Raw genomic sequence first — 25,081 nt, 5'->3', positions numbered from 1 at the left:
CAGGTTTACATTTTTATTAAAAATCCAGGTGATTGGATTATATATGTAAAGATTATATCCCATATTGTGTATACGCACATATTCATTTACAGACATAGAAGTCTGCCATCTATGATAAAGAATACAAGAACTCTTAATCTGCAACAGTTCTGTAAGAAAAGAAAAATGAAGGGAAGCAGGATTACTTGTAACTAAGAAAAATACAAAGCTTGCTTTCATCACACACAGAGGGCAGTCACACGGGTAACAGGGGACGCTGGCTGCCTCAGTGCTGGGAACATGTGCGAGGAGCTGAACCGTGCTCAGGGAGTAAGACTGTCTGTCTTCCTGGCTGGAGCCGTGTCCTCTCTGAAAGCTGGTGTGTGTTTGCTCTTTTCCTGTTCGTGTGTGTGACTGTCCGTAAGTGCGTGCTAGGGGACCCAGTCTGTTCATGGTGCTTTACGTAGCTCATGGGGTCCTTTGACACTCGGCTTGTGCAGCCCCTGTGAGAACACGCACAGAGAAGGGGATGCACACAGGATGAGGGTGGGAAAGTCAGCTAAGCAGTGCACTGAGTCACACAGCTAACAAGTAACCCGTGAAGCTTGGATTCTTGCATCTGTGGAATTTAAGAGAAGGTTGCAAGGGTAGAGGGATAGTCGTGTGCCATGAGGTGTCCATGGCGTGTGGCAGGGGGAGCCCTGGGCGCCCGGATCCCCGGTTCCTGACGCGGGCATGTGTGTACTTGTCTAGGCATGTATAGGGTAGCAGCAGCTTCCTCACTCACCCAGTGGTGTTTTGTCAGGCGCGGGTGCATGTCCAGAGCATTTTGCAAAGTCCTCTAGAAAATAAGAGGTATTGGGGTTGTCACCCTGCTACCAGTGAGCCAAATAGGGTGCCCAGCACGCAGACCAGTGCCTGCTCTCAGAACCTTTGTCTCCCCCCTGCCCCACCCCGCCCTGAGCAGGGCAGTTCCTTTACATCCCTCTTGGCGCTCTTTTTGGGCAGAGCCAAAGGAGCCATCCTAGTCTCTTTGCTCATCAGTTTCTCTGCTGTGCTGGGTCCCCCCTCCTGGCTCTGACTCCAGCCTCCTTCCAGATGGAAGGCTCCCCATGTTTAGAGCATTCTGGATTTCTCTGAGGAGAGACTAGGGAAATCAAGGACTTGGGGAGCAGTGTCTGAGTGCCCTGGCAGCGTCTGCAGAACCACCTTCTCTGGTACTCATCACCACTCATTGGAAAGTGCTTGGTCGTCTTTGATGGGGAGATGAAAGAAATAGGAGTTAATGGAAGGAAAACTCTATTATGAAATCCAAGCTGTACCCCCTCAGAAAGTGACGTGTTGTAAGCATCACATTCCATTGCCGCTGTGAGGCCTTTTCAGGATCTACCGGACGCACGGTTCTTGGGGCACACTCACTGTGGTGGTGTTGCTGTGCACCGTGAGTCAGACCTCATACCAGCACCCCCGGCGCAGTGCGCACGCGGGGAGCGCCCCCAGCACAGTGCATGCGTGGGGAGCACGTTTTGGTCCCTGGTGGACAGGGAGTCTCAGGCGGGTGGGTTGTGCGCACGGTCCTGGAGTGTGAAGGTTAGTCAGTGTCCATGCCGGCAGCAGCTTCTGGTTGAACTATCCCCCAGAGGCCTCAGGCAGGACCTGACTTTATTTATTTATTTTTATTTTTATTTTTTAAATTTTTTTTTAAAGATTTTATTTATTTGACAGAGAGAGAGGTAGCGAGAGCAGGAACACAAGCAGGGGGAGTGGGAGAGGGAGAAGCAGGCTTCCCGCCGAGCAGGGAGCCCGATGCAGGGCTTGATCACAGGACCCTGGGATCATGACCTGAGCCGAAGGCAGACGCTTAACGACTGAGCCACCCATGCGCCCCTAGGACCTGACTTTATTACCATCTTGACGCTTAACGACTGAGCCACCCAGGCGCCCCTAGGACCTGACTTTATTACGATCTTGCTTGTTCTGGGCACTCAGCTACCTGAGTGGCACCTCGCTGGGATGATGGTTCCCACCAGCTGAACGTGGCACGCAGTGAGCTTCCATCATCGTGGCTCCTCCACACCACACTCTTCATCCCTTTCGTGCAGGGTCTCTGTTGCGTGAGCTAGAACAGCCACCCTTAATCTCCAAGACTCTAATAGTCTGTGAGTCTTCATGAACTCCTGGTGCAGCATGTAGGTTTTCAGCTTCCATACTTCAATCATCTAAGTTGTGAAATTGTAGAAATAATTTGGAAGATTTCACTTAAAATGGCTATACTGTTCACAGGAGGTGCCAGTGCCACCCTTCGCCCTGGGGCTTCCCAGCGAGGCCTGTCTTCTCCACCTGGGCCTGGAGCCCATGCCCTCTGCCCTCGCTGGGGGTTTGCTGTGCTCATTGGCTCCTCCCTCTGTCTTGTCTTCATCTTCATCCTCTGACTGTAACTTGGTCTCTTTGACTGACTCTGTCCTCTAGTGGATGAAGTCAGGTGCCCTCCACTGGAAAACACCGAAAACCTGCGGTGAACATTTCCAGCCCGTCGCTTGCTGCAGGATGGAGCTGCACGTTTGCTTGGTCTGCTCCCTGCCTCGCCTCCGGCCACCCAGTAGAGTCGTGCCTGCAGGGCAGGAGGTCCCTGAAGCAAGGGTTAGGAAGCACTCGGCTGTCAGCCCCACTGGGCACCGGGTCTCATGCTGCCTTCTCTCCTCCTTAGAGCCTGTGATGCACCGTTTATTTATCTTTGTTAAGAAGCAATACCTTTCACATTGTAGACTTCCTCCAGATGCACTTCCTGAGCCTCACTCTGGCATGCCAGCGTTGGTAGCTGGGGAGTGGAGCCCAGGGCAAGCTGTTGTTGTGGGGACCTCAGTGGGAAAGCTGCATGTCCTGTGTGGGAGTTTCGTGATCTTCCTCCTCTGCTAGATGAAGGCCTCCCTGGACGGAGAGACGGTGCTTTTTTCCCGTTTGCTTTCCAGTGCCCAGCACCCTGCCGACATGACTAGAGCCTGCTTGATTCAGCAAAGTGGTTGTACAGGTGCGGCCCTTGTGGGGAAGCCCCCTTTACAAAGCCCCCTCTGGCTCTGACATCTCCATGGAGCTCCCAGCAGAGCTGAAGAGCGGCTCTGGCATGTGGTCTGCCCTGGGCTGTCCTCTTCAGGTAACTGGCGACTTATAACTTAACTGCTGTGGCTCGTAGTCTCTGGTGGGTGAGCCAGTCATGGAAGCCACAGCTCCTGTGCATATGTGGGCATGGGTGGTTGTGGAATGGTTTGGGATTCACGTGATTAGCTCCTGGCTTGAAAAGCAGAGCTAGGACCCTACAACTTACAGCATCAAAGCAAGGCAGTAGAGGGTAGAGCAGGAATGGCAGAGAAGGAGGACGCAGGAGAGAGGGCTCCGTGTCCGTCCCGTTTCTGCCTCATCTGCTGGGAAGGCCAACACCACACCATTTCCTATCTCCCGCGGCTCCTACCTGGTGCCCGTTCATGTGGAATTGAATGCATACATTTGTTTTTGTGAAGCTCTTCACACTTTACAGCCATTTGGATCTTCTGAGACCAAAATGTGATAAGCCAAAGCTAATGGGAGACTTCCATCTTGATGTTTACATCTGAATGTAGAGACAGGGATTCGGGTTGAACGTCAGAACTCGCCAGTGGTGGCAGGCCAAAGAGATGTCCACACGCGTCTTCTTCCTGGCCTTCTAGACTGTTCTTCCTGCACGAGGTCTTCGTCGCTCCTTCTTGGCTCATCTTGTATGGGAGAGATTTGTTTCTACAACTAAATTGTAGGCTCTGGAGGGCTGGGACTGTATCTTATTCTCGTTTGTAATCTCCAGCAGCTAGCTTAAAACAGTACCCAGTAAACGCTTGGTGAAGTGCCTCATGGCAGTGATAAAGGATTTTTGTGGAGCAGGTCTACAACTTGTAATTCTGTCTATGCGTTTCTTGTATTTTAATATGAGGCCATGTCATCTTGCTGGAGCACTGTCTGATGTTTAACCAGTAGAATATGAATAAAGAAATACGGCATTTTAGCATTTCTGCAGTCAGTTTTCTGATTCTGAGTTGGATCTTGGACTTCATCCTTTGATCTGTTCCTTGTTCTCAAATAATGTCCATCTGAAAAAAGTTTGCAAGCAGTGTTTTAAATGATAGCAGGTGCCAGACCATGAACCCACAGAGGAAAGAATCCCCAAAGATGAGGCCTTGTTGTGTCTGTTTATGAAACGCAGGCCTCCTCGGAGGGAGCCCAGGTCAGGGAGCTGCCGGTGGACCTGGGAGGGAGAACAGGGTGGGCCAGGATTGCGGGGAAACAAGCACGCTCACCGCCCCCATGAGAACCTCAGAGCATCCTCACTGTGTAGTTCCCGAGCACGTTCTTCTGTGGTCACTGTTTGTTGGAGTGACTTGTGACAGACTCAGCAGTACTGCCCAGAAGTAAAATGGTGACTGATAAATCCAAGGACCTGTTTCCAGCAAAGGAGCAGGAAATTTCTTGCTTTGGTAATGGTGATGATCCATCTCTGGGAAGAATGTAGCCTAAATCAGTTAAGGAAAAATAAGTAAATAAACAAAGTATAGGTTCAGTGAAGTGCCACCATTTGGTGATATATTAAGAGCCCAGATTGTTAAGATAAGATAAAGCCTCTCCAGGACTCTTAGGGAGTGGCACTAAATTACTTTTGTTGCGGAAGAGGTTCTGACCTACTGAAGGTAAGGTACGCTCACAGGATGAGACCTGCGGTCTGATGGGCTCATTGTGGGTGGTGGGAGCTGCCAGCACTCTCACACAAAGGGGCTGATGAGCCGCCACTCACCAGGCTTCTTACCAGAGTCAGCACTTGCCTTGAAATAGAGGGTTTTGTGGACTTGGAAAGGGGAGGTTAAGAGTAGTGTCTTCCTGGCGGTGATCTGTGCTCCATGTGACGGGTGGTACGGGGCAGGGCATGGGGGACAGAGGTGCACACAGCAGCCTGCATGGCCCCTGGCCACCTGCACCTGTCGGGAAGCCCATTCACTGTTTCCCAGAGAGGAATGTGGGTGCCTGGGTGGGGCTCCGAGAGCCAGGGTGCTTGCGGCTTCCACACGGAGCGCCTCGGCCTGGGACCGAAGCTGGAGTGCGAGCTTGCTGAAAAGTCAACAACCAGGGTGAGGAGTATCCTCGAATTGCAGGGTTTTGAAAAAACATTTTACACACACAGGTAACTCATGGAACTGAGTCCGTAAAATGAACAGTGTTGCCAGGCCTCTCCTCTTGGGGCGTGGTTGCTGTGGATGTGTGTCCCGAGTACAGACCCTGGGTGACCGAGCGCAAGACTGACTGTTCTTCTCACTTCCATCAGGAGAGTATCCAAAAGTTGGTCTATAAACCTGGACTAAGCCACTGTTAAGCTTGTTATTTTGACAATTCTGACTTTAAGAAGGAATTGTTTTTTAGGTTATAGAGAAGCTGTAAAGCTTACTGTATATTTAAATTTAAAATCAGTCTGTGCCATCGACTCTTCAGATCACGTCTTTATCCTGCCAGTGAAACTTGAAATGCACTCACTCTGCCAAAAGCTCATGCCCAGCCTTAGCCAACTGCAGCCCTTAGGCCAGATCTGGCCCGTCACCTGTTTTTGAATGGCCTGGGAGCTCAGAACAAGGTCTACGTTTTTAACTGGTTAGGAGAAAAATCAGAGAAGAGTCTCATTTCATAACATGCGGTAATGATATGAAATTCAGATTTCGGTGTCCAAAGTAAAGTTCACTCCATGACAGCACAGTCGAGAGCTGTGACAGACACCGTAAGGCCCCCCGAACCAGAAGTAAGTCCCTCTGGCCCTTTGCAGAAAAGCCTGCTGGCCCCTGGCTTAAATGAGCAGGCAAGTCTGCAGGCTTTTCTGTGAGAAGAAGAGTCACTGGACAGTGCATCTCTTGAGGACGGAGACCATTCCACTGCTCTTTGTGCTGGGCCTAGAACACACTCGGAGGAGTAATGACGGTAATAATACCTTGCGAAAATAGGGTGGTTTGTGTTTGGTTTGTTTTTGGGGTTTTTTTTAGAGAAATTAGGAGGACTTCATAAATATTACACAGTTATTTTTTACACCATTCGTTTGAGGAAAACAAAAGCCCTGTCTTGTTATGTTGTTAGAGAAATGGAGACAAAGATTGGTGTCTTGGCTTAGGCGCCTTAAAGGGGCTGGTGAGGATGCACTCTGCTCTGGCGTCCAGCCTACCCGTGATGAAGTCTGGATTTGGGGTCTTGGTTGGGGGGGAGTCAGCGATGGTGGCTTGTTCCTTGTTGGATCCTCTGTGTCGCCTGCTGGGTGCCGTATGAATGTCAAATGCTCGGTGAGTTTTAATACTGAAGATGATGTTGTCTGCTGGAGCTGGAAGGAATGGGACCTTGGAAGTGGTGCAGGCAGGCTCCAGCGACAGGCTCTGGGCCGAGGATGGTTTGCCCGAGGTGAGGGCACCAGTGTGTGCCGCTTCCACATTGAGAAAGCCAGAGCTCCGAGGGATACCACATGTCGTCATGCTTCGCACCGTCTCCCCAGACAGCCTCCCACGTGAAGAGCAGACAGCGCGTGTGTAGAAGCCAGTGTAGAAATCTTCCAGTAAAAATCTTGAGTCAGTATTACCCTGCTGGTGAACCATCACTTTCCAAATCAAACACTTTAAATTCTGGTGTAAAGTAAAGATGCTTCAAGGACTTACTGAGATCACATGGCTATAGCGCATCAAAGTAAAGCCCATGGAACATGTTTTACTGCTTACACAGCCAGAGAAACACAGCATTGTGTAAATGTGTGGTAAAAGAGGTATTTAGAAAAATGCTTTTGTAATTAGGCACTCGAAAAGTTAATGAATGAATGAATAGTAGAAGTAGAATCTATTCAAACTTCTACTACTACTACTTCTACTTTTTTTTTTTTTTTTTATTTGAGAGAGAGAATGAGAGAGAGAGAGCATGAGAGGGGGGAGGGTCAGAGGGAGAAGCAGACTCCCCACTGAGCAGGGAGCCCGATGTGGGACTCAATCCCGGGACTCCAGGATCATGACCTGAGCCGAAGGCAGTCGCTTAACCAACTGAGCCACCCAGGCGCCCCACTTCTTCTACTTTTAAAGTTGATCTGTAAGCACAGAAGATGAGGACGGACTCCCCAGTTGATTAAGGGAGATAAACATGTCAAGGAAAACAGGTGGCAGACCTGGTCTGAGCCTCAGTCTTATCCGTGTGCACACATAGCACTTGGAAGTGCTCTTCCCCAGCGTCTGCAGGCAGAAGGTCATCGTGCGCCTGGGAGGAAGAGAGGATGCTCTCTGGGGCCCAGCTGCCCCTCCCAAATCTGGCAGCTGATGCTCGTGTCACTTCCTGTGCCCGTGGCCCTGTGATCCTGGTTACACGCGTCACACTGTGCGTCCCCAGTGCGAGGGTCGGAGGATATGAGCTCCAGTGAGCAGGCACATTTGTGGAGGAACAGGAGAGGGTTCTCGTGACACCGGAGAGTTGCAGGCCACCGCCTGACCCGGGCGCGACCCTCGTGCCTCTCCTGGGCTTCCGTCCTTTGCATTTAGCAGAGCCCTCAGGGAAGAAGTCCTTGGTGCCCGCAGCTACCCTCCAAGTTGTTCTGGGAACAACATTCAGTGAGGACATGTTGGTCTTGCTCAGGATAGCAGGTGGGATGCCTCGTGGAAGTTCTCAGGGGAGGTCTCTGACTCCAGAACGATCCATGTGCCCTGCCAGATGCCCCACGGCTGACTTGCCTTTGAGGAAGAGAGCTGCACGAGTCACCTGCAGAGTTGAGGCACAGAGCATGGCAGGCCAGACCTGGGCCCCCGCCTCCTTTGTCAGTGACGCTGCTTGGTGCGTAGCCTTGCTTGTCTGCCCGTGTGGCACCTGCCAACGCTGGCGGGCCCCAGCGGCAGCGAAATCGGGCGGCCTTGGTGTGGATCCTGGTTGCCGGCCATGGGTCTTCACAGATGCTCCCGCCGGCAGCACCCAGAGGAGGCTCCTGTGTGCGTTCGGGTACCATTCATGGCTGTGGAGCCCAGATCGAAAAGCTGTGTGCAGAGTTGGGCCTCAGTCCCCCTCCCTTTGTCTTCTGCTGTCCCCACTTCCTCCTGATCATGCTGTCACTGCACTTCTCCCTGTGACCCCTCCCTGGGACTTTGACACTGGCCTCTGGCCTCCCCTCTGCAGGTCGCTTGCAGCCAGGGCAGAGGCGAAGGACTGACGCTCGGAGGTTTCACGCTGGGCCATGGCCTCACTGCCTCCTCTATAAGCCTTCCACAGAGGGATCCCTTTCCCCACTGGAAGGACCTGCACTTGCTCCTCGATACCCACACGTGGCAGTTGCCTGCGTGCCACGGCACGCCTCACCAGATCTACGTCAGGGCCTGTCCCCTTCCTCTCTGTGAGCATCCCTTGTCTTCTGCCTGAGGACGCCTGTCCCCTCTCCTGGGGTTCGTGCTCCCCAGGACCGCACACTCGGCCTCACTCACACTTGTGTCCTCTGGTACCTGCACTTGCTGGCAATTTAGCAGGTCCTCAGCTAGTGGTGTTCCCATGAATTGAAATATATCCGCAGTTACCTGAGGGTGGAAACAGAATCTTTTGTAACTTTTATAGAATCTTTGTGCATTGTCAGTACTCAGATGTTGATTTGCTTAATACTTCCATCAGTCACTATATTTATGTTTAGGCTAGAGTGCTTGTAGAAGTATTTTGCCTTCATGAATAAGAATCTTCAAGTAAAATTTATTTTTCTGTAGCAGAAACAAATCTCAGGATATAATTTCCATCTGACTTTTCTTTTTCAAACTCCTGTTCCACGGGTTGGCAGAAATGTACCCGGGGTTGAGGGGGATGGATGTCCCTGAGGTGTCCTTGTCCCGCTGTCGGTACCCCTGGTCCCCTGCTGCTGCTCCCACACTACCCGCCCACAGGACGTGGTGTCAGGTAGAGCTCATGCACTGCTGGGGGTGCGGGGGTGGTCTGGGCCCCTCTTCTTCGTGACCCAGGGGTCCCGTCTCCTCGCCCTCGCGCTGACGCTTCGTGCCTGTGGTAGATCGGAGCCTCTGACGTTCTCCCAGGAGCCAGACTTTGGAAAGTCAGACGCCAGAACTTGATGATTTTACTGTTGCTCAAGTGTATTGATTGTGGGATGTCTTAGGTGAATTATGGCTAGTAGTTCAAATATTATGTCACTGTGTTTCTTGCGAAGATGAGCCTTTTATCATTCTTTTAAACCTGGTTCTTTCTGTCATTTACACTTGTGAGCAGAATTGTATAATCTCATTGTGGTTGTGGGTCTGACGGGGTCACCTCAGAGGCAGACGTACTGCCATGATGTGCGATGATGTAGGAGGGGAGACAGGTGGCGGTTTGACTGAGCCCATCTTTGGAGCCGTAGGATGGTGTGGGATGCCCCGCGGGCTCTGTGGCTCAGTCTGGAGAGGGGACGGGGTGAGGAGAGTGGTCAGCGGTGTTCTTGCCCACGGCAGCAGGAGGCCGCGCGCCGCAGGGCGCTCACGTGCTATGTGGTTCCCATAGTGGTTTCCTCAGGCACCTGAACGTGTTCCCGTCGGCACAGCTCTGCACTCGGTTGTGCTTTCTCTCCTTTTCTCTGCTCTTGGGTCCCTTCCGTAAGCCATCAGAAAACACAGAGAAGTTGTTCTTCTTGTCTGCTGTGCGTGATGGTCAGTTCTGAACCTTAGGTGCGCGTCGGGGGGCAGCGCGTGAGAACGGTTGGCACCGAGCCAGCTGGAGCTTCGAGCCCCCAGACCTGCTGACCCGCACTCCTGGGAGAGCAGCACGGCAGCTCAGCGGGGTGGAGAGAGTATTTCTCTGCAGGTTGCGTCCAGGGTGCTGCCGCCCGCCAGACCCTGTGCACGAGAGCCCGGGGCCCCGAGCACCTGCTGCCCTGCTCCTCTGTGCAGATGTCTGTCCATGTCCGAAGAGCACCTCTCACACAGTGATGGGACACGAACGTGGCCCTGGATGTGAATGTACGTGGTGTCTCAAGACAGGCACCGTGGAAGGGTTGGCCCTGTCGTTGTCCCCGGCACAGCGTTCATTCTTCCCACCCCTGCCCTGTGCGTTGGGGGAAGCATGCAGTCTCGACGTATCATCATTTGTTTACGTATAAACTCAACAACTATTTTTATTTCTTTATTGAACCATAACTATAGTTTCAAGTGTATAGTCAACAACTGTTTTCAGAGTCCCGCCGTGTGCACAGTGAGGGGCCTTGGTGACAGGGTTCACCACGCACAGTGACAAGCCTGACACACTGAACCTCCTCTGGGTTCTCAGAGGCTCCCGCGTGGGTCAGGCAGACCTGGCTGTGTTTCCAGGACCCGCCAACTGTCCCAACTCAGGAGGGCCGAGGAACAGCATGAGTGGATCCTGCACCTGCCTGTCGAGGTTCACGCAGTGCCCCTGAGGGTTACTTTGTATGATTCTGCCTCACTGCAACCAGGGGACCTTACCAGTGAGCATAGACCTCTGAAATCTGACCTCCAAACTTCCGTTTCTTGTTGTTTTGTTTACTAGTGCTCTCCTCACCCTGTTTGGGATTCCAGGTGCTCATGGGACAGTCGCCCTGGTGAAGCCCTAGCTGAAGCTGAGTTTAAGTTGGCTCAAGGGCTGCAGCTTGCCAAGAATGGTAGTTTTTGTTCATTTAAGTGCATTTTGCATAACTGCCAATAAGCCCCAGTTAATGGACCTTCATTGGCATAAGAGGAACACCATTCAGTTGAGCTGTTTACTGTTCAGTATTTCCTGTGAAGCTTTGGAACATTAGAACTGGTTTTTCCAGTTTCTGAGTCCCCATCAGATGCTTCATCACATGGGCAGGAATCTTGCAGGGCTCGGCTCTTCCCTGTCTTGATTCCAAAGCACCTAACTATTTCTAAAATATGGGTTGCTTGTCTTTGGTATAAAGCTGCACCTGTTAGCCTCATGGAACTGGTCCGTGCTCACCGGTGACTCCCAGCCTTCTGCCATGCCAACTGGGGGTCCCCCGGGTGTCCCCTCAGTGCCACTTCTTTGGGGGAGAAGAACAGCTGCTATCGAATTTCTCTTGCTGGAAGATAATCTCAGAGCTTCAGCTGTCAGTCCTACAGCCTGTGAACATGCTCTGCTTTCCCCTGAACTCAGTTGGCATAAATTTGTGGTTTTCTCTGTTCACTGAGTGACAGGGGAATTGATCTTGGTCATCAAGCTTCCACAAGCCCCAGTCTCTCCGCTCTGTTTTCTGAGTGTCTTCAGCCAGCCTGGTATAACCCTCTTCCTTAACAGACTTGTCAAGGAGGAAAGGTATGGTCTGTTCTCTGAAACCTTACATTATAATTAGAAAAGTAAAATCACAAGGCGGACATGGCTGAGAAATAACTATTTTCTGTCTCCCGGACACAGAGAAGTGCAGGGAAAACACCACGGACGTGCCAGGTGCCCCTGACATGAGCACATTGCTAGGATTGCATGTGGTGGTCGCCCAGTCGAGTGAACTAGCCAAGGGTCTCAGGCCCCAGCACCAGCACTACCTGTACCTCCAGGTGCTGTGTGCCCCTTGATCTCCCGGGGTTTTCTACCCTTGCTTATTATTTAGAGCCGGGGAGGGCGGGGGGGGGGGGCGGTGCCTGGGTGACTCCGTCAGTTGGACGTCCGACTCTTGATTTTGGCTCAGGTCGTGGTCTTGGGGTCATGAGATCGAGGCCTGTGTTGGGCTCCACGCTGAGTGTGGAGTCTGCTTGGAATTCTCTGTCTCCCTCTGCCCCTCCCTCCCTTCCAAAAAAAAAAAAAAAAAGAGGAGAGAGAAAGCGTGCATGGTGGAGTTGGGGGGTGGGGGGAGAAGAAAGCCATGTTTAGGAGACTGAATTAACAGCCCCGCAGTCTCTTGAACTAAAAGTTCCCTAAAGCACTGGCGATGTCAGTCCATCCTGTGACCGCAGGACAGTATAACCGGGCTTGAGACCAGAGTCCTGCGTTGGTGGTTTCACCTGCTTTGGCGTGGTTACATGTTCACTTCTCCGGGTGGGGCAGTGAAGGGTGAGTTACTTGGAAGCTGTGAGATGGGGCACAGCATGACCAATATAGCTCACCTGAGCCTAAAGGAGGAAGTCAGTATATGGTGGAAGTGGGGTGAACCAGGGGGGTCCCCAGGGGCTCCGTTCCAGCTACTCACTTTGCCCGAGGTGGGACGCATTTCCTCAGTGGCACCACCAGGAGCTCACAGGTCCCAGCTGTCACTGACAGGGACACTGGGGACAGTGTTCGTAGCTGAGGTTTCGTTTTCACTTAAAAAAAATGCCCGACTCTGAGTTCAGCATATTCTAATGTGATTTAGGGCTGGTTATTTTTCAAGAGCAAATGTTCTGGTTCCCATCCCTCAGTGCATAGTGCCGTGTGTCTGGACAGTGGGACCGAGCTGTCTCTGGGAGGAGCTCTGCTGACAGCACTGTTTTACCTTTCCTTTACTCTGTTCTTGCAGCACATCGTGACTTAATATTTTCAAGCAGTTAGAGAGCTTTGCTTGTGAAGGGCTTTTGAAGGACGTGAGTAGGTCATGTTCTGGTGTAAAGCCTGTCTTTGTTCCGTTATACTTCAGTTCCTTGAGGGCATGACCTACACGTTCGCAGCGCATGTGCAACTCATGAGCACCCGACGAGACCGCTGAGCCCCGCAGAAGGTACACGATGGGCTCACGGTCCCTTGGCTGGAATGGCGGACTCCCAGCTTTGGCTCTTCCTGCAGCAGCTGCGGCACCTGGGCCGCTCCTGAGCTGCGGTTAAGCTGTTAGTGTGGAGCCTGTCCACTGCGTGGCCATTGCTGTGAGCAGTGTCCCGGCTTGGAGTTTGCAATTTCAGCATCACGCCAAACAGGAGCTCACTGTGGAGCGCTCACCACGTGCACACATATGGACAGCAGGGTCTAGATTCTGGATGGTTCTAGATAATTCTAGGATGGCAGCTGGCACAGCTGTCAGGAGTGTGCACTGGTCTTAACAGCGTGCGCCTCGGCCTGGGCGTACTGTGGCCTCCGGCGTGTGTGGACTCACAGCTTGCCCTGTGTCACATGGCACGTACACAGGGAGGCCGTGATTGTGTCCTTGTACATAAGCATCATGCTGTGACGTGGAGTCAACCCATTCCCCTAATAGAGACCCTCTGCCCGTCCATTTGGAGGGCATCAGCGGTTGATGGAGAAGTAAATATACCGTACATGATGTTCTGGTGTTTAAGCAGCAAACTCACTCATTCAGTAGCAATCAGAACGCTGACTCTGTCAGACCTGTCTTGGGGGCTCAGGGAAGGGAAGGAGGTGGTCCCAGGAGGGTGGGTTCAGCGGGAGTGTGACTGTGGTGAGCAGGCCTCCTGGGGTGGGAGGGCATTCCTGTCCCCTTCTCCTCCTCTAGGCATTTGCCCCTGGGCTGGATTTCGATGGAACCAAGGTGAGAATAGGGTAAGGACAGGAGTGCCTCAGAAGCGAGCAAAGAAATTAGCTGGGTTAATTGTGCAGCTTAGAGACTGAAGAGGTGGCTCTGGTCACAGCTGGGACTCCCCTGCATGTGTGCGTGGGGGGGGGCTCTGGCAGCAGAGTGACAGGCAGCCCTCCGAGGGCCACATGTGCTGGTCCAAACAGGTCACGGGTGGGGACGGACTGGGTCTGGCGAGGGGCCTAGCACGAGGGTGCGGGGGCTGCCGCAGGAAGGTGAGACGTGTCCAGGAGGCAGGCTTGGTGGGGCTCAGGAAACCCTTACAGGCTGAGGTGGAGGACCCAGGTGTGGGGATCCCATCTTCCTAGTTTGGGTGTCCGAGGTGAGACATAAAGAGCTCAGTTTGGGGAGGGTCCCGTGTACGATGTGCGTCTGGACAGTGGGACCTACAAGCCGGAAGCTTGGGGAGAGTTGGCATTGGAGGTGGATTTGGGAAACATGAGCCCATTGGGATTGTAGCAAAAGGAAGTCAGCTAGGAATCCTGAGAACACCCTCATGAAGGATGGCAGAGAGCTTGGAGAAAAGACAGGTGCGCAGGGGGCAGAGCGCCCAAGCACAGGGGGCCGTGTGGAGAAAGGATGAGGACATGCATGTTGGACTTGAACCTAGAGCAGCTTCTGAAGAGTAGAGGGAGCAGTGCTGAGGCTGGAGATTGTGAGACACCCCTCCCATCGGTGGAGCCTGGAGGGATGGGGAACGTGGGGAGGGAGAGGGACAGGGGCTGTTCAAAGGGGGACAGTGTGGCTGTGGGCACCCCAGGGAGGAGAAGGAGGTTTCCTCCTTCAGTACTGCCTGCTGTGTGCGCCGTCTCTCCGGGCTCACGTGGCATTTCCTGAGCCCTCATGCTAGAGGGCATGCCCCTTTTTGGGCAGCAGAGAAAGCCCTGAGAACAGAACAGTTAACCTCGAAAGTTGGAATCCAAAGGGAAGTGATGATGTTTGAGAAGTGAAATTATCTACACATCCAGCCCTTCAAGACGCTGACTTTATTTCTGGTTTATTGTGTTTTTCTTGGTTTAGAGTTTATTTTTAGCGCCTGATAATTAAAACTGTGCTAGCGGTTCCAAAAGTGCCCGTGTCTGTTGGTGGGAGTACCCTCAATGAACACACTTTGCAAATGCTCCAGCGAAGACTGCGTGAGTATAAGGAAAGCAAGTGCCGGTCTCAGGGTTGTGGCCCGTCTATTTAAAGTGCTCACCTGCCACCGCGCGTGTTTATTTTTGTCATGCCCAGAATTGCTGCTGTACGTGGGATATAATTGTAAGGATTCTTGAAATGAGAGTGCATGAACTGGAACAGGAAAAAATACATCTTTATTTTCTTTTTTTTTTTAAAGATTTTATTTATTTATTTGAGACAGAATGAGAGAGAGAGAGAGCTCATGAGAGGGGGGAGGGTCAGAGGGAGAAGCAGACTCCCCGCCGAGCAGGGAGCCCGATGCGGGACTCGATCCCGGGACTCCAGGATCATGACCTGAGCCGAAGGCAGGCGCTTAACCGACTGAGCCACCCAGGCGCCCCCATCTTTATTTTCACCAACTTCTAACTGAAACTCATCCTTTCCTTTACAACAGAGTCCACAAATCCTAGTAATAATAGCAGCATCTGTGGCTGTGTCACCAATAGGGATCACGGAGGACCCGATGTCCCCTTACAGTTGGAGAGGTCCGTGCGTGTCCTTTCCTGTCATCCTTGTCTCCAGATTGGTTACTACACCCGCTGCTCTATTATTAAAGATAGACAAAGAAGTGGGTAAATTCCTATGTCATAAATTTATGTTTTTTTTAAAACTGTACTTTGTTATAATTAATTCTTTTATAAGCCTATTATTTTATTGTATGTATTTAAGGTTATTCAGAGAAAAAATCCATAGGTTTCACCAGACTGCCAAAAATATTTATGATATGAAAATGTTGAGACCCCTGGCCGAGGAGACAAAGTGTGCTGGGGCTGCCTTCAGGAGTGAGAGACTGAGGTAGTCGGATGGATTTTCATGTTGAAAACAAGGAGGAAACCTAAAAAATATGTTTAAAAAAAATTAAGTCTGAAAGAATCAGATGGCTAAAAGGGTCGTAAAGAATTACCGAGTCAAGACTGTAGAAAACCGAAGTCCGGGAAGGTTAGCCGAGCATTGGGCACCACTTTTGCTCCAGCGTATTTGCCTGGTAAGAAAGGAGAAAACGTAATTGGCCACAGTCAGGAGTAGACAGGTGTTGCCACAGACCCTGCCAAGAGCACAAGGGTCAAGGGAACGTTCCAGGCAACTTTGCACATACACAAATTCAGCCACTTAGATGTGGTGGACTAGATCCCCCCAAAGCACAAGTGGCTGCAATACACCCATTATCTAATAGACTTTAGACAGCTAGATAACCGTTAAGGAAGTTTCGTTCATAGTTTTTAAAACTCTCCAGAATACACCCGTAACCCAGTTGGTTTCCCTGGATCATTTATCAGCATTCAAAGAATTAATGCCAATTCTATGCATTATCCTCCAGAAAATATTAGAAGATGAGACCAGTATTACCCTGATACCAAAACCACATAAATGAATTACAAAAAAAAGAACATGTCAGGCCAGTGTCCCTTATGAACTTAGATACAGAAATCCTTAACAAAATGTTAGCAGATCAAACCAAGCAGTATGTAAAAAGAAGTGTACACCATGACCAAGTGGGATTGTTCATTGCCGGGATGCATGGCTGATTCAGAATTCAAAAACCTGTGTGTGTAATTCTCTCATTGGCTAATGAGGAAAAATCACATGATGATCATATCAAGTATTCAGAAAAAGACATTTCACAAAATTCAGTACCCATTCGTGATAAAACCTCAAAGAATAGGAATAGAAGGGGCCTTCTCCAGCTCGATAAAGAATATCTCCAAAATCCCCTGCAGCTGACCTCATGCATACCAGAGAAAGGCTGCATGCCTCCCCCTGAGGCGGGGACTAAGGCCAGGATGTCTGCTTGCACCATCCCTCTTGAGAGCACGGAGCCAGCAGGTGTGGCCTGTGCACTGACGCAGGGAAAGGAACTAAAAGGCATGCAGATCACCGAGGGACAGAAAGACGGTCCCAGTTTGCAGATGACATGACTCTCTAGAATCACAGAGAATCCCAAGGAATCCATCACAAAACTCCTAGAGCTAGTAAGTGTTCGGCAAGATCTCAGGCTGAAGATCAACATAAAAACAAAAAGACCACAGTTGCATCTCTATATACGAAAGTTTAAAAGATAACGCCACTAAAATTGTTCCACAAAAATGAATTACCGAGGTATAACCTAACAGACAGGTATAGTATCTGTGTGCCGAGAATTACAAAGTCCTGGGGACGGAAGTCAGAAGAAGCTTGAGTTCCTGGACAGACGGACACGCCGTGCTCACAGACTCCAGGTCTCTACACAGTGGAGAGGTCCCTTCTCTCCAAACTGATGGGCAGTTCCTAGCAAAATCCAGCACGGATTTTTGGTTTACTGATATGACAAGGTTATTCTAAAATTCATATGGAAGAGCAGAAGTAGTCTAATACAGCCAGAGCGGTTCGGAAAAGGAGGAGTAGCGTGGGAGGGGAGTGATGCTTGTTTGTTAACACGGCTGATAACACAGCTTGTCATGGAACTACACCAACCAAGGCTGTGGGTGGCCGAGGGTCGGACACGCGCGCTGGGACCGAGCAGGGAGCCCCACGGGTCCTGCTGCCCAGTTTTGATGAAGCACAGAAGTCTTGTCAGCAGGTGGTACTGGAGCGGTTGCAAAATCGCAGACAGAAGAGGAGTCGTGACCTTAACCTCGCCATTCACGCAGAAGATTAACTGAAGTAGGACACCGAGCTAAACGCAGAATGTACCACTATAGAACTTCTGGGTAAAAAATAGAAAACTTTGGAATCTAGGGCTAGGTAAAGGGTTCTTAGGTTTCACATCAAAAGCATAATCCGTAAAAGAAAAAAAGTAGTAAGCTGGACTTCATCAAAATTAAAAACATTTGGTCTGTAAAAATGAGGAAACAAGCTACTGAATGGGAGAAAATATTTGCCAACACATGTCTGACAAGGGTATTGTAAGTAGAAAATGAAGGGGTCTCAAAACTCAGTAGTAAAAACCAAACAGTCCGCTTAAAAAGTGGGCAAAAGACGTAAATAGACATTTCACTGAGAAAGATGTCTGCCTGGCAAACAAGCATGTGGAAGGTTGTTCAGCGTTCATTAAAGCTGCGGTGAGGGGCCGGGTGCAGAACAGCCCAAACCGCACCCCGTGACAGCGGCAAGCCCCCTCGAGGGGAGTGGGTACTTGCAGACCAGTCTCCTACATGGTGGTGGGAACGCTTTGGCTAGGTGCGTCAGCTCCCTAGGAAGCTAAGCATGCACTTACCGCATGCCTCAACAGTCCCAACCCTCCTGGGCCTTTGTCCCGCGGAAGTGAAGACTTCTGCTCACCCCAGACCTGGAAGTGAGCGTTCCCAGCAGCTGCACGTGTGACAGCAGAAGCTGGGAACAAGAACAATGTCTTTAACTGGGCAAACGCTCACACCAGCTGGCCCGTCCACACTGTGGGGTGGGGCCAGCCGTGAGAGGGAGGGCCCGACACACACAACAGCATGAGCAGATCTCGGGGGGGTTGTGCTGAATGAGGAAGCCGGTCCCCACACGGCTACACTCTCAGAATGCCATGGTTGGAGAGAGGGAGGATGGGGCAGGGCAGGGCTCTGCACAAGGGAGGCTCCGTATCTGACGGTGGTGGTGGTGGTTACTCAGATGGTGTGTGTGACATCACACACATCCGTGCATGTGGAAGGACCCGTCTCCTGGTCTTGATGCTGCACTGTGGAATGTAGGATGTTAGCACTACGGGAGATGAGGGTGCATCTGTGGGACCTTCCATACAACCTTTGCAGCTTCCTGTGAATCTGTTGTCATTGCAAAATAAAAATCCTAAACCAACCATGTGCTGCCTACGAGACACACATCCAAGATGGAGGGACACCAAGACGCTGGAAGATGAGGACAAAGGTGAACTATGCACTCACCCTAAGGAACTGGTGTGACTAGATGAGAAAAAGTGGACTTCGAGTGGGGATCCTTACTAGAGAGATGATGATGGTCAGCACCAGGTGCATGTCAATGACTCTCTAACTGGGTCAGTTTGCATGGGCAGCTTCAGATATATTTGAAACGAAGATTGGCAGGATGGCAAAGAGAAACACTACAGTGGCAGATTTGAGACCAGGGCTCAGCACACAATGGCCCTGTGGGCCAAATCCAGCCCACAGTCTATTTTTGTACTGTCCTGCAAGCTAAGAATGGTTTTTATATTCTTAAAGTGTTGTTTCTAAAAAAGAAGAACATTCAACAGAGACTGTACAAGGCCGGCAAAGCCTAGCATATTAACTGTCCTGCGTGGCTGAGTCGGTTAAGTGTCCGACTCTTGGTTTTGGCTCAGGTCATGGTGAGAGAAGTCAGCATGGAGACTGCTTGAGATTCTCCCTCACCCTCTGCCCTTCTCCCCACTCATTTGCTCTCTCACTCTCTAAAATAAAGAAAAATCTTTTTTAGAAGCGCCTGGGTGGCTTAGTCGTTAAGCGTCTGCCTTCGGCTCAGGTCATGGTCCCAGGGTCCTGGGATCAAGCCCCGCATCGGGCTCCCTGCTCAGCGGGAAGCCTGCTTCTGCCTCTCCCACTCCCCCTGCTTGTGTTCCTTCTCTCGCTGTGTCTCTCTCTGTCAATTAAATAAATAAAATCTTTAAAAAAAAAATTTTTTTTTAAAAGAGAGAGATAATCAGAGGATATTAGGAACAACACTATACCAGTAAATTTGGATGGTTAGGTAAAATGAACATATTCCTTGAAAAACACAACGTAGTAAGACTGAAATGAGAAGATAGAGAATCTAAATGGTTCTAAATCTACTGAAGACACTGACTCTGAAGGAAAATGCAAATCCCGATGGCTCCTGGCCAACATCCCTCAATCTCAGGAAGAAGCAGCATCAGGGTTATTAATCCAGCTTGTCTTAACAAATCCAGCAAAACCTTGGTACCAAAGACATGAGAACACATGAAAATTAGAGGCCATTCTGTTTCATGAAAATAAATACAAAACTTCCAGACAAAAATTAACAGATTGAATCCGGCAATACATAAAATTGATAGAAAGTTGATTTAACATTTGAAAACCAGTGTGATTCACTCTAACACAATAAATAAGAAAAAGCATATGTTTTTGTTAATGGGTGCAGAAAAACTATATGGTTAAATTCAGTACTTGTTCATGATAAAAACTCTCAGTAAACTCAGATTAGAAGGCAGCTTCCTTAATGTAGCAAAGATTAAAATCTACAGCAGAAATTATACTTAACGGTGAAATATTGAAAGATTTTCTGCTCTAGTGGGAGTGAGTCCAGGGTACCTTCTTTCAGCACTTCTGTTAAACCGGGAGCCTTGGCAAGAAGAGCAGTCCGAGGAAAGAAATATAAGGTGTAGGGTTTAGAAGAAATAAACTTACCATCATTGACAGATGGCATGATTGTATAAATGGAAAATCATACCTACAGAGCACAGCCCTTAGAATTAGTAACCAGACTCAACAGGTGCTAGATACAAAATCAGCATATACACACCCAAATGTATTCTATAAAACAATAGCAAGTAAAAATAACCCCACAGTTTTTTTTATGTTTACACTAACAGCAAAGAAAGAACATGAAACAGCAAAAGACAAAAATCTATACAAAATCTCTCCATTGACAGGCACGACATTTCTGAAAGAATCTAACTTAAAGAAGGCTCCCCATTTAAAGGTGTCCGTGATCCCCAGAGTCCCGCAGAGAATCCCAGCATTCCCTGTGGAAAGCCCGTGTGTGGTGCGTGTGCTGGGACAGTGGGGACAGCCCTGCTGCTCACGGTTTGACGAGCCTCACGAGGAGTGTCCCCAGAAGAAGCCGGAGACAGCAGTACATACACCGCCTGACTGGTTCTTGTAAATTCACAAGCATGTAAAACCAGCTACAGTTGGAGTGGCTAGAGCTTACTTTTCGGGGGCAGTGAGGGTGACAGGGAGGCCAGCAGGGGCTTCTGTGATGCTAGCAGCATGTGCTTTGTGGTCCAAGTGGTGGTTGCACGGTTTGTGAAAATTCACGTGGTGCACATGGGATCCATGCTTTGGGGCTGGCATACCTCCTTTATAATTTACTTTAAAACAGACAGGTATAGAAGGGATGAACACAAGACATGAACAAGAATTGATTCCATTACAGAAAAATCTACCAAATTAGAGACGTGCCCCCAGCACGCGGAAAAAATACCTCACATCTGTATCAGGGCGCCTTTCCCACAGGCTGGTCTGACACCGAGTAGTCACTGTGGTCTGAGCGCTGGGGTGAGGGCCCACGGTGATGGGGCCGGGGTGGGGAAGCTCAGGGCTGCTGGAAGTTTGCAAGGAGGAGGTAGAGAAGATGGGACCTTCTAGAGTCAAGTTATCCCGTGGTGCGTTGTCCAGACAGGAGGGCTGAGCCACGCGTGACCCCGAGCCCTAAGACGGTGCAGTTCTAGACAGACAGCATGTGTGTAGTTGGGGAAGTGCAAGAGCTCAATGCACAGTGAGGTGGCGGAGAGTGCTGCAGGGCCGGAGGTGGGGCACGTAGCATGATGGGCAGCGGCCAGCACAGGCCTCACCTGCAGGTGCCTGCAGAGCAGAAGGAGTGAGGACATCCATTTCTCATTAATCAGCGTGCCCTCGGCCTCACAAACCTGTTCGTGGTTGCCCTTTTTAGGACAGTATAAAAAGCTGTGCTGTACAACAAACACACTTTCATTAAACCTTAAGAGTGGGGCGCCTGGGTGGCTCAGTCGTTAAGCATCTGCCTTCGGCTCAGGTCGTGATCCCAGGGTCCTGGGATCGAGCCCCACATCGGGCTCCCTGCTCAGCGGGGAGCCTGCTTCTCCCTCTGTCTGCCACTCCCCCTGCTCATGCTCTCTCGAGCTCTCTAAGTAAGTAAAATCTTTAATAAAAAAAAAAAAAAAAACCTTAGATTAACTCTGGGGTAATCACAGTTCATGATAATTTTCTTAAAATGATGATCAGTTTTATTTTAAGTGAAGTGAACCCTTACTTAATAAAGGGGATAAAACGTCTGTGACTTCTTTCACGGTTTATTTTGGTTTTGTAAACTATATTGGATATGCAGTGATATTTAAAATAGCCACTATTTAGGGGCGCCTGGGTGGCTCAGTCGTTAAGCGTCTGCCTTCGGCTCAGGTCATGATCCCAGGGTCCTGGGATCGAGCCCCACATCGGGCTCTCTGCTCAGCGGGAAGCCTGCTTCTCCCTCTCCCGCTCCCCCTGCTTGTGTTCCCTCTCTCCCTGTGTCTCTCTCTGTCAAATAAATAGATAAAATCTTAAAAAAATAAATAAAATAGCCACTATTTAATTTGAGCCACGTTGGTCAACCAGACACCGAGAGATTCGGTGGACACATGCTAGGTTATCCGTTCACGTGTGTGCAGTCAGCATGGGCCCCGCACCCCAGAAGCGGACGTGGCTCTGTCCATGCACAGTGAGAATGTGTGATGTCAGGGTAGATTTGACAACAAAAAGAAATACTTTATATTTGTATGACTTAATTTGTAAAAAGCTATCCACTCGGGGCTCCTGGGTGGCTCAGTCGGTTAAGCGGCTGCCTTCGGCTCAGGTCATGATCCTGGAGTCCCGGGATCGAGTCCCGCATCGGGCTCCCTGCTCGGCAGGGAGTCTGCTTCTCCCTCTGACCCTCCTCCCTCTCATGCTCTCTGTCTCTCATTCTCTCTCTCGCAAATAAATAAAATCTTTAAAAAAAAAAAAAAAGCTATCCACTCATCAGCCCTATGAGATAATTAATACTTTAATTAGAACAACTGAATGTGCTTTTTAAGAATACAGTGAGCTCATCAGTATCTCAGACGGTACTCTCTTGGCTTCTCTTCCTTTGCTTTGCTTTTAAAGAAAGTTTTTCCGGGTACACCCGAAGCAGATGAGCTTGCAATATTTTCCTGGTGGACTGCAGCTTTGACTTGTGAAGGGGCAGTTCTGAGTTGTACACACAGGCCTGGGCAGATGTCTGGGGTGTGCACAGTGGGTGTGCACACGAGCGTGCACACTCGTGATGCAGCTGCCCCTCGTGTCCCCGTGACCAGCGGGGCTCCCCACGGGGGCTGGTGGGCATGGCACCAGGTGGCTGCCATGTAGCACTGAGGTACAGCGTGTCTGCGTCCCCGTGTGCATGACTGCTCCTTTCCATTCTCTGTCTGCACCCCACAGCCTGATTACATCGACCCCCGAGCTGTGCAGCTTGGCTCCCTCCTGGTCCGCGGCCTCACCACTCTGGTCCTCGTCAACAGCGCATGCGGCTTCCCCTGGAGGATGAGCGACTTCATGCCCTGGAATGTATTTGACGGGAAGCTGTTTCATCAGAAGTACCTGCAGGCAGAGAAGGGGTATACCGTGGAGGCTCTCGTGGAACAAAATGTGAGTTCACGGTTTCTTCACATTCAGAAACAGTAGGTTTGAGGTCAGGTGCTCAAATGCATCCTAATGCTCAGAGTCCTTGGCCAGACATGAGTTCTCTCTGTCCCAGCAAACATGCCTCCCAGAAACGTCCCAGTGGAGGACAGACATGTTCCCAGACTTTGAAATTTTACCCAGTTTACAATCACTGTTGATTACATGGTTGGAATTACTGCTCTTTTGATAGAGGGTTGCATTATTCCAGGAAGGCAGAAACATGGGTTGGGAGGCCGAAAGGTTCAGCATCAGCATATCCCATAGCTTCTCCTAAAATACTGCCATAGGGCTTGAGTCCCCAAACTCCTGCTGAGGGGTGGCAGGGAGCACCCCACCCAGTCCACCGCGGCCCCCTCTTGAAGTGCTTTCTCTCCCTTACCCTTCTTGAATCAAGAAGGAATGTTTCCCCAGAGGTGCCTTTGCAGACATCAGACTAATTCAATAGGAACAATAACCATGTATTTACTTGAAAATATCCCTTGAAGGCTGCTGGTTTAGTTGGGGATGTTGGCTATGCGATGTCCAGGCTCCATGATTCCTGGGAGGTTTCCAAGGAGGGCTCCCGCCAAGCTCACTTTGAGCACGTTATAATAGCTGCAAGTATGCGCGAGACCCTGCGGCCCGCAGAACAGTCACCATCCGTGAGGATAAAGCATCCTGAGCTTCACATCAGACAGAAAACATTTGGAGAGAAACAAAAACCAAACAAAAACCCAGGGTGTCCTTTGGGATTTAGGAGCAGCTAGTATTGTGTGCAGACAGCGGTAGGGTCATGAGGGAGCGTGTTGCTCAGATCGGGCTTGTCCCCATGTTCGGGAGTGGGGAAGGGTCAGAGCAGAGCAGACTGCAGTCACCACCTGCAAACCCCCAGTTGTGGCCCCGTGTCTGATGTTCTGGCCACGCACAGGGTGACCGCAGGTTCGGGCAGATGGGGCCACATGTCAGCAGTAAATGAAGTGGCCCGGAGGGGCAGGTCCGCCCCTCGCCCCGCTGCTGCTGCTTCTGAGGTGTCACCACTTGAGGGGCTGAGGACCCAGATGACTGGCCCAGGTTTGTTTGGAAGGACTGTGTGGTCATGGCCCAGATGTCACCACAGAACTCGGAGACCTTTTGGAAGTGACTGTTTAACCTACAGAAGACCAGAAGGGATGTAGCACTAGTGTTATTTTCCCGGGGACTCAGGAGAATGTCAGTTTTCTGAGAACCTCTTGTTAAGTTTCAGTGTTGAAGGAAACGCTCACCCAGTGTCCTTGGACGCCGTGGCCACTGTTGTGTCTCCTGAGTGCGTGCACAGGCCTGCCACTGCTCACGCCGTCTGCTCTGTTTGCAGAGGTCCCGGCTGACCAAGTTCCATGCACTGAAGTCGGTCGTGTGCAAGGCGTGTGTGAAGGAGAACAGACGCATCATTAGCAGGCAGCTTTGGCGCTCACACCAGCCAGGTGGGCATTGCGGGCCCCCACCCCTGCCGGGGCTGGCCTTACAGTGCAGGACTCCGGCAGCAGCCTGGGAGGTTGGGATACGACGCAGACTTACCACGCTTGCTGCTACCTAGCAGTTTCAGTTAGGAAAGGTGTCTCCCAGAGGGCGCCCCTGCTCATCCCATGACGCAGAACGCCCCCGTGGGCTCTCTTTCTTCTCGTAATAAAACTTAGCACAGAAAGAAAACAGTTAAAAGGAAATAGAAATAGCCTTTATTCTGTCAGGAGCACAAATGTGGACAGGTAATGCGTTTTTGCACTATTTTTCTGTGCTTTTATCTCATCGTGATGATCTTCTGTGCGATCGTGCATCCTGCTTGTGCATACTCCCCTCTGACAGTGGTGCACATACGCTTAGTACTCCAGCTCAGAAGTGGCTTCCATTTTTTCCCATTTTATGTACATTATTTCCTTAAAACAGAGCACCATAGTTTACGAACTATAGGTCAACCTGCAGTCAAATTTAGATAAATGTTGCCAACTTGTTTTCTAAAAACCTTCACCTCTACGCCTTCACCAGTGATGAGGCGCTTCCGCTGCGTTCACCAGTATGTTTTAACTAACGTGTGAGATGAGACAGTGTATCTTATCGACCGGATGATTCTTTA

The 25,081-nt window shown here is 50.4% G+C and overlaps 1 protein-coding gene across 1 annotated transcript in view; it reads left to right on the top strand.

Annotated features, from left to right (window-relative positions):
* The window catches only part of FAM120B (family with sequence similarity 120B), a 107,327-nt gene that overhangs the window by 48,164 nt on the left and 34,082 nt on the right, over nt 1-25,081 (top strand). Inside the window, 2 exon segments of the mRNA XM_021693287.2 lie at nt 22,753-22,959; nt 24,326-24,434. Of these exon segments, the coding sequence (XP_021548962.2) occupies nt 22,753-22,959; nt 24,326-24,434 (316 nt within the window).

This window comes from Neomonachus schauinslandi, chromosome 8, assembly GCF_002201575.2.
Source record: "Neomonachus schauinslandi chromosome 8, ASM220157v2, whole genome shotgun sequence".
Taxonomy (NCBI): domain Eukaryota; kingdom Metazoa; phylum Chordata; class Mammalia; order Carnivora; family Phocidae; genus Neomonachus; species Neomonachus schauinslandi.
Note: the sequence above shows the minus strand (reverse complement) of the source record. Positions and strands in the feature narration are given on the sequence as shown.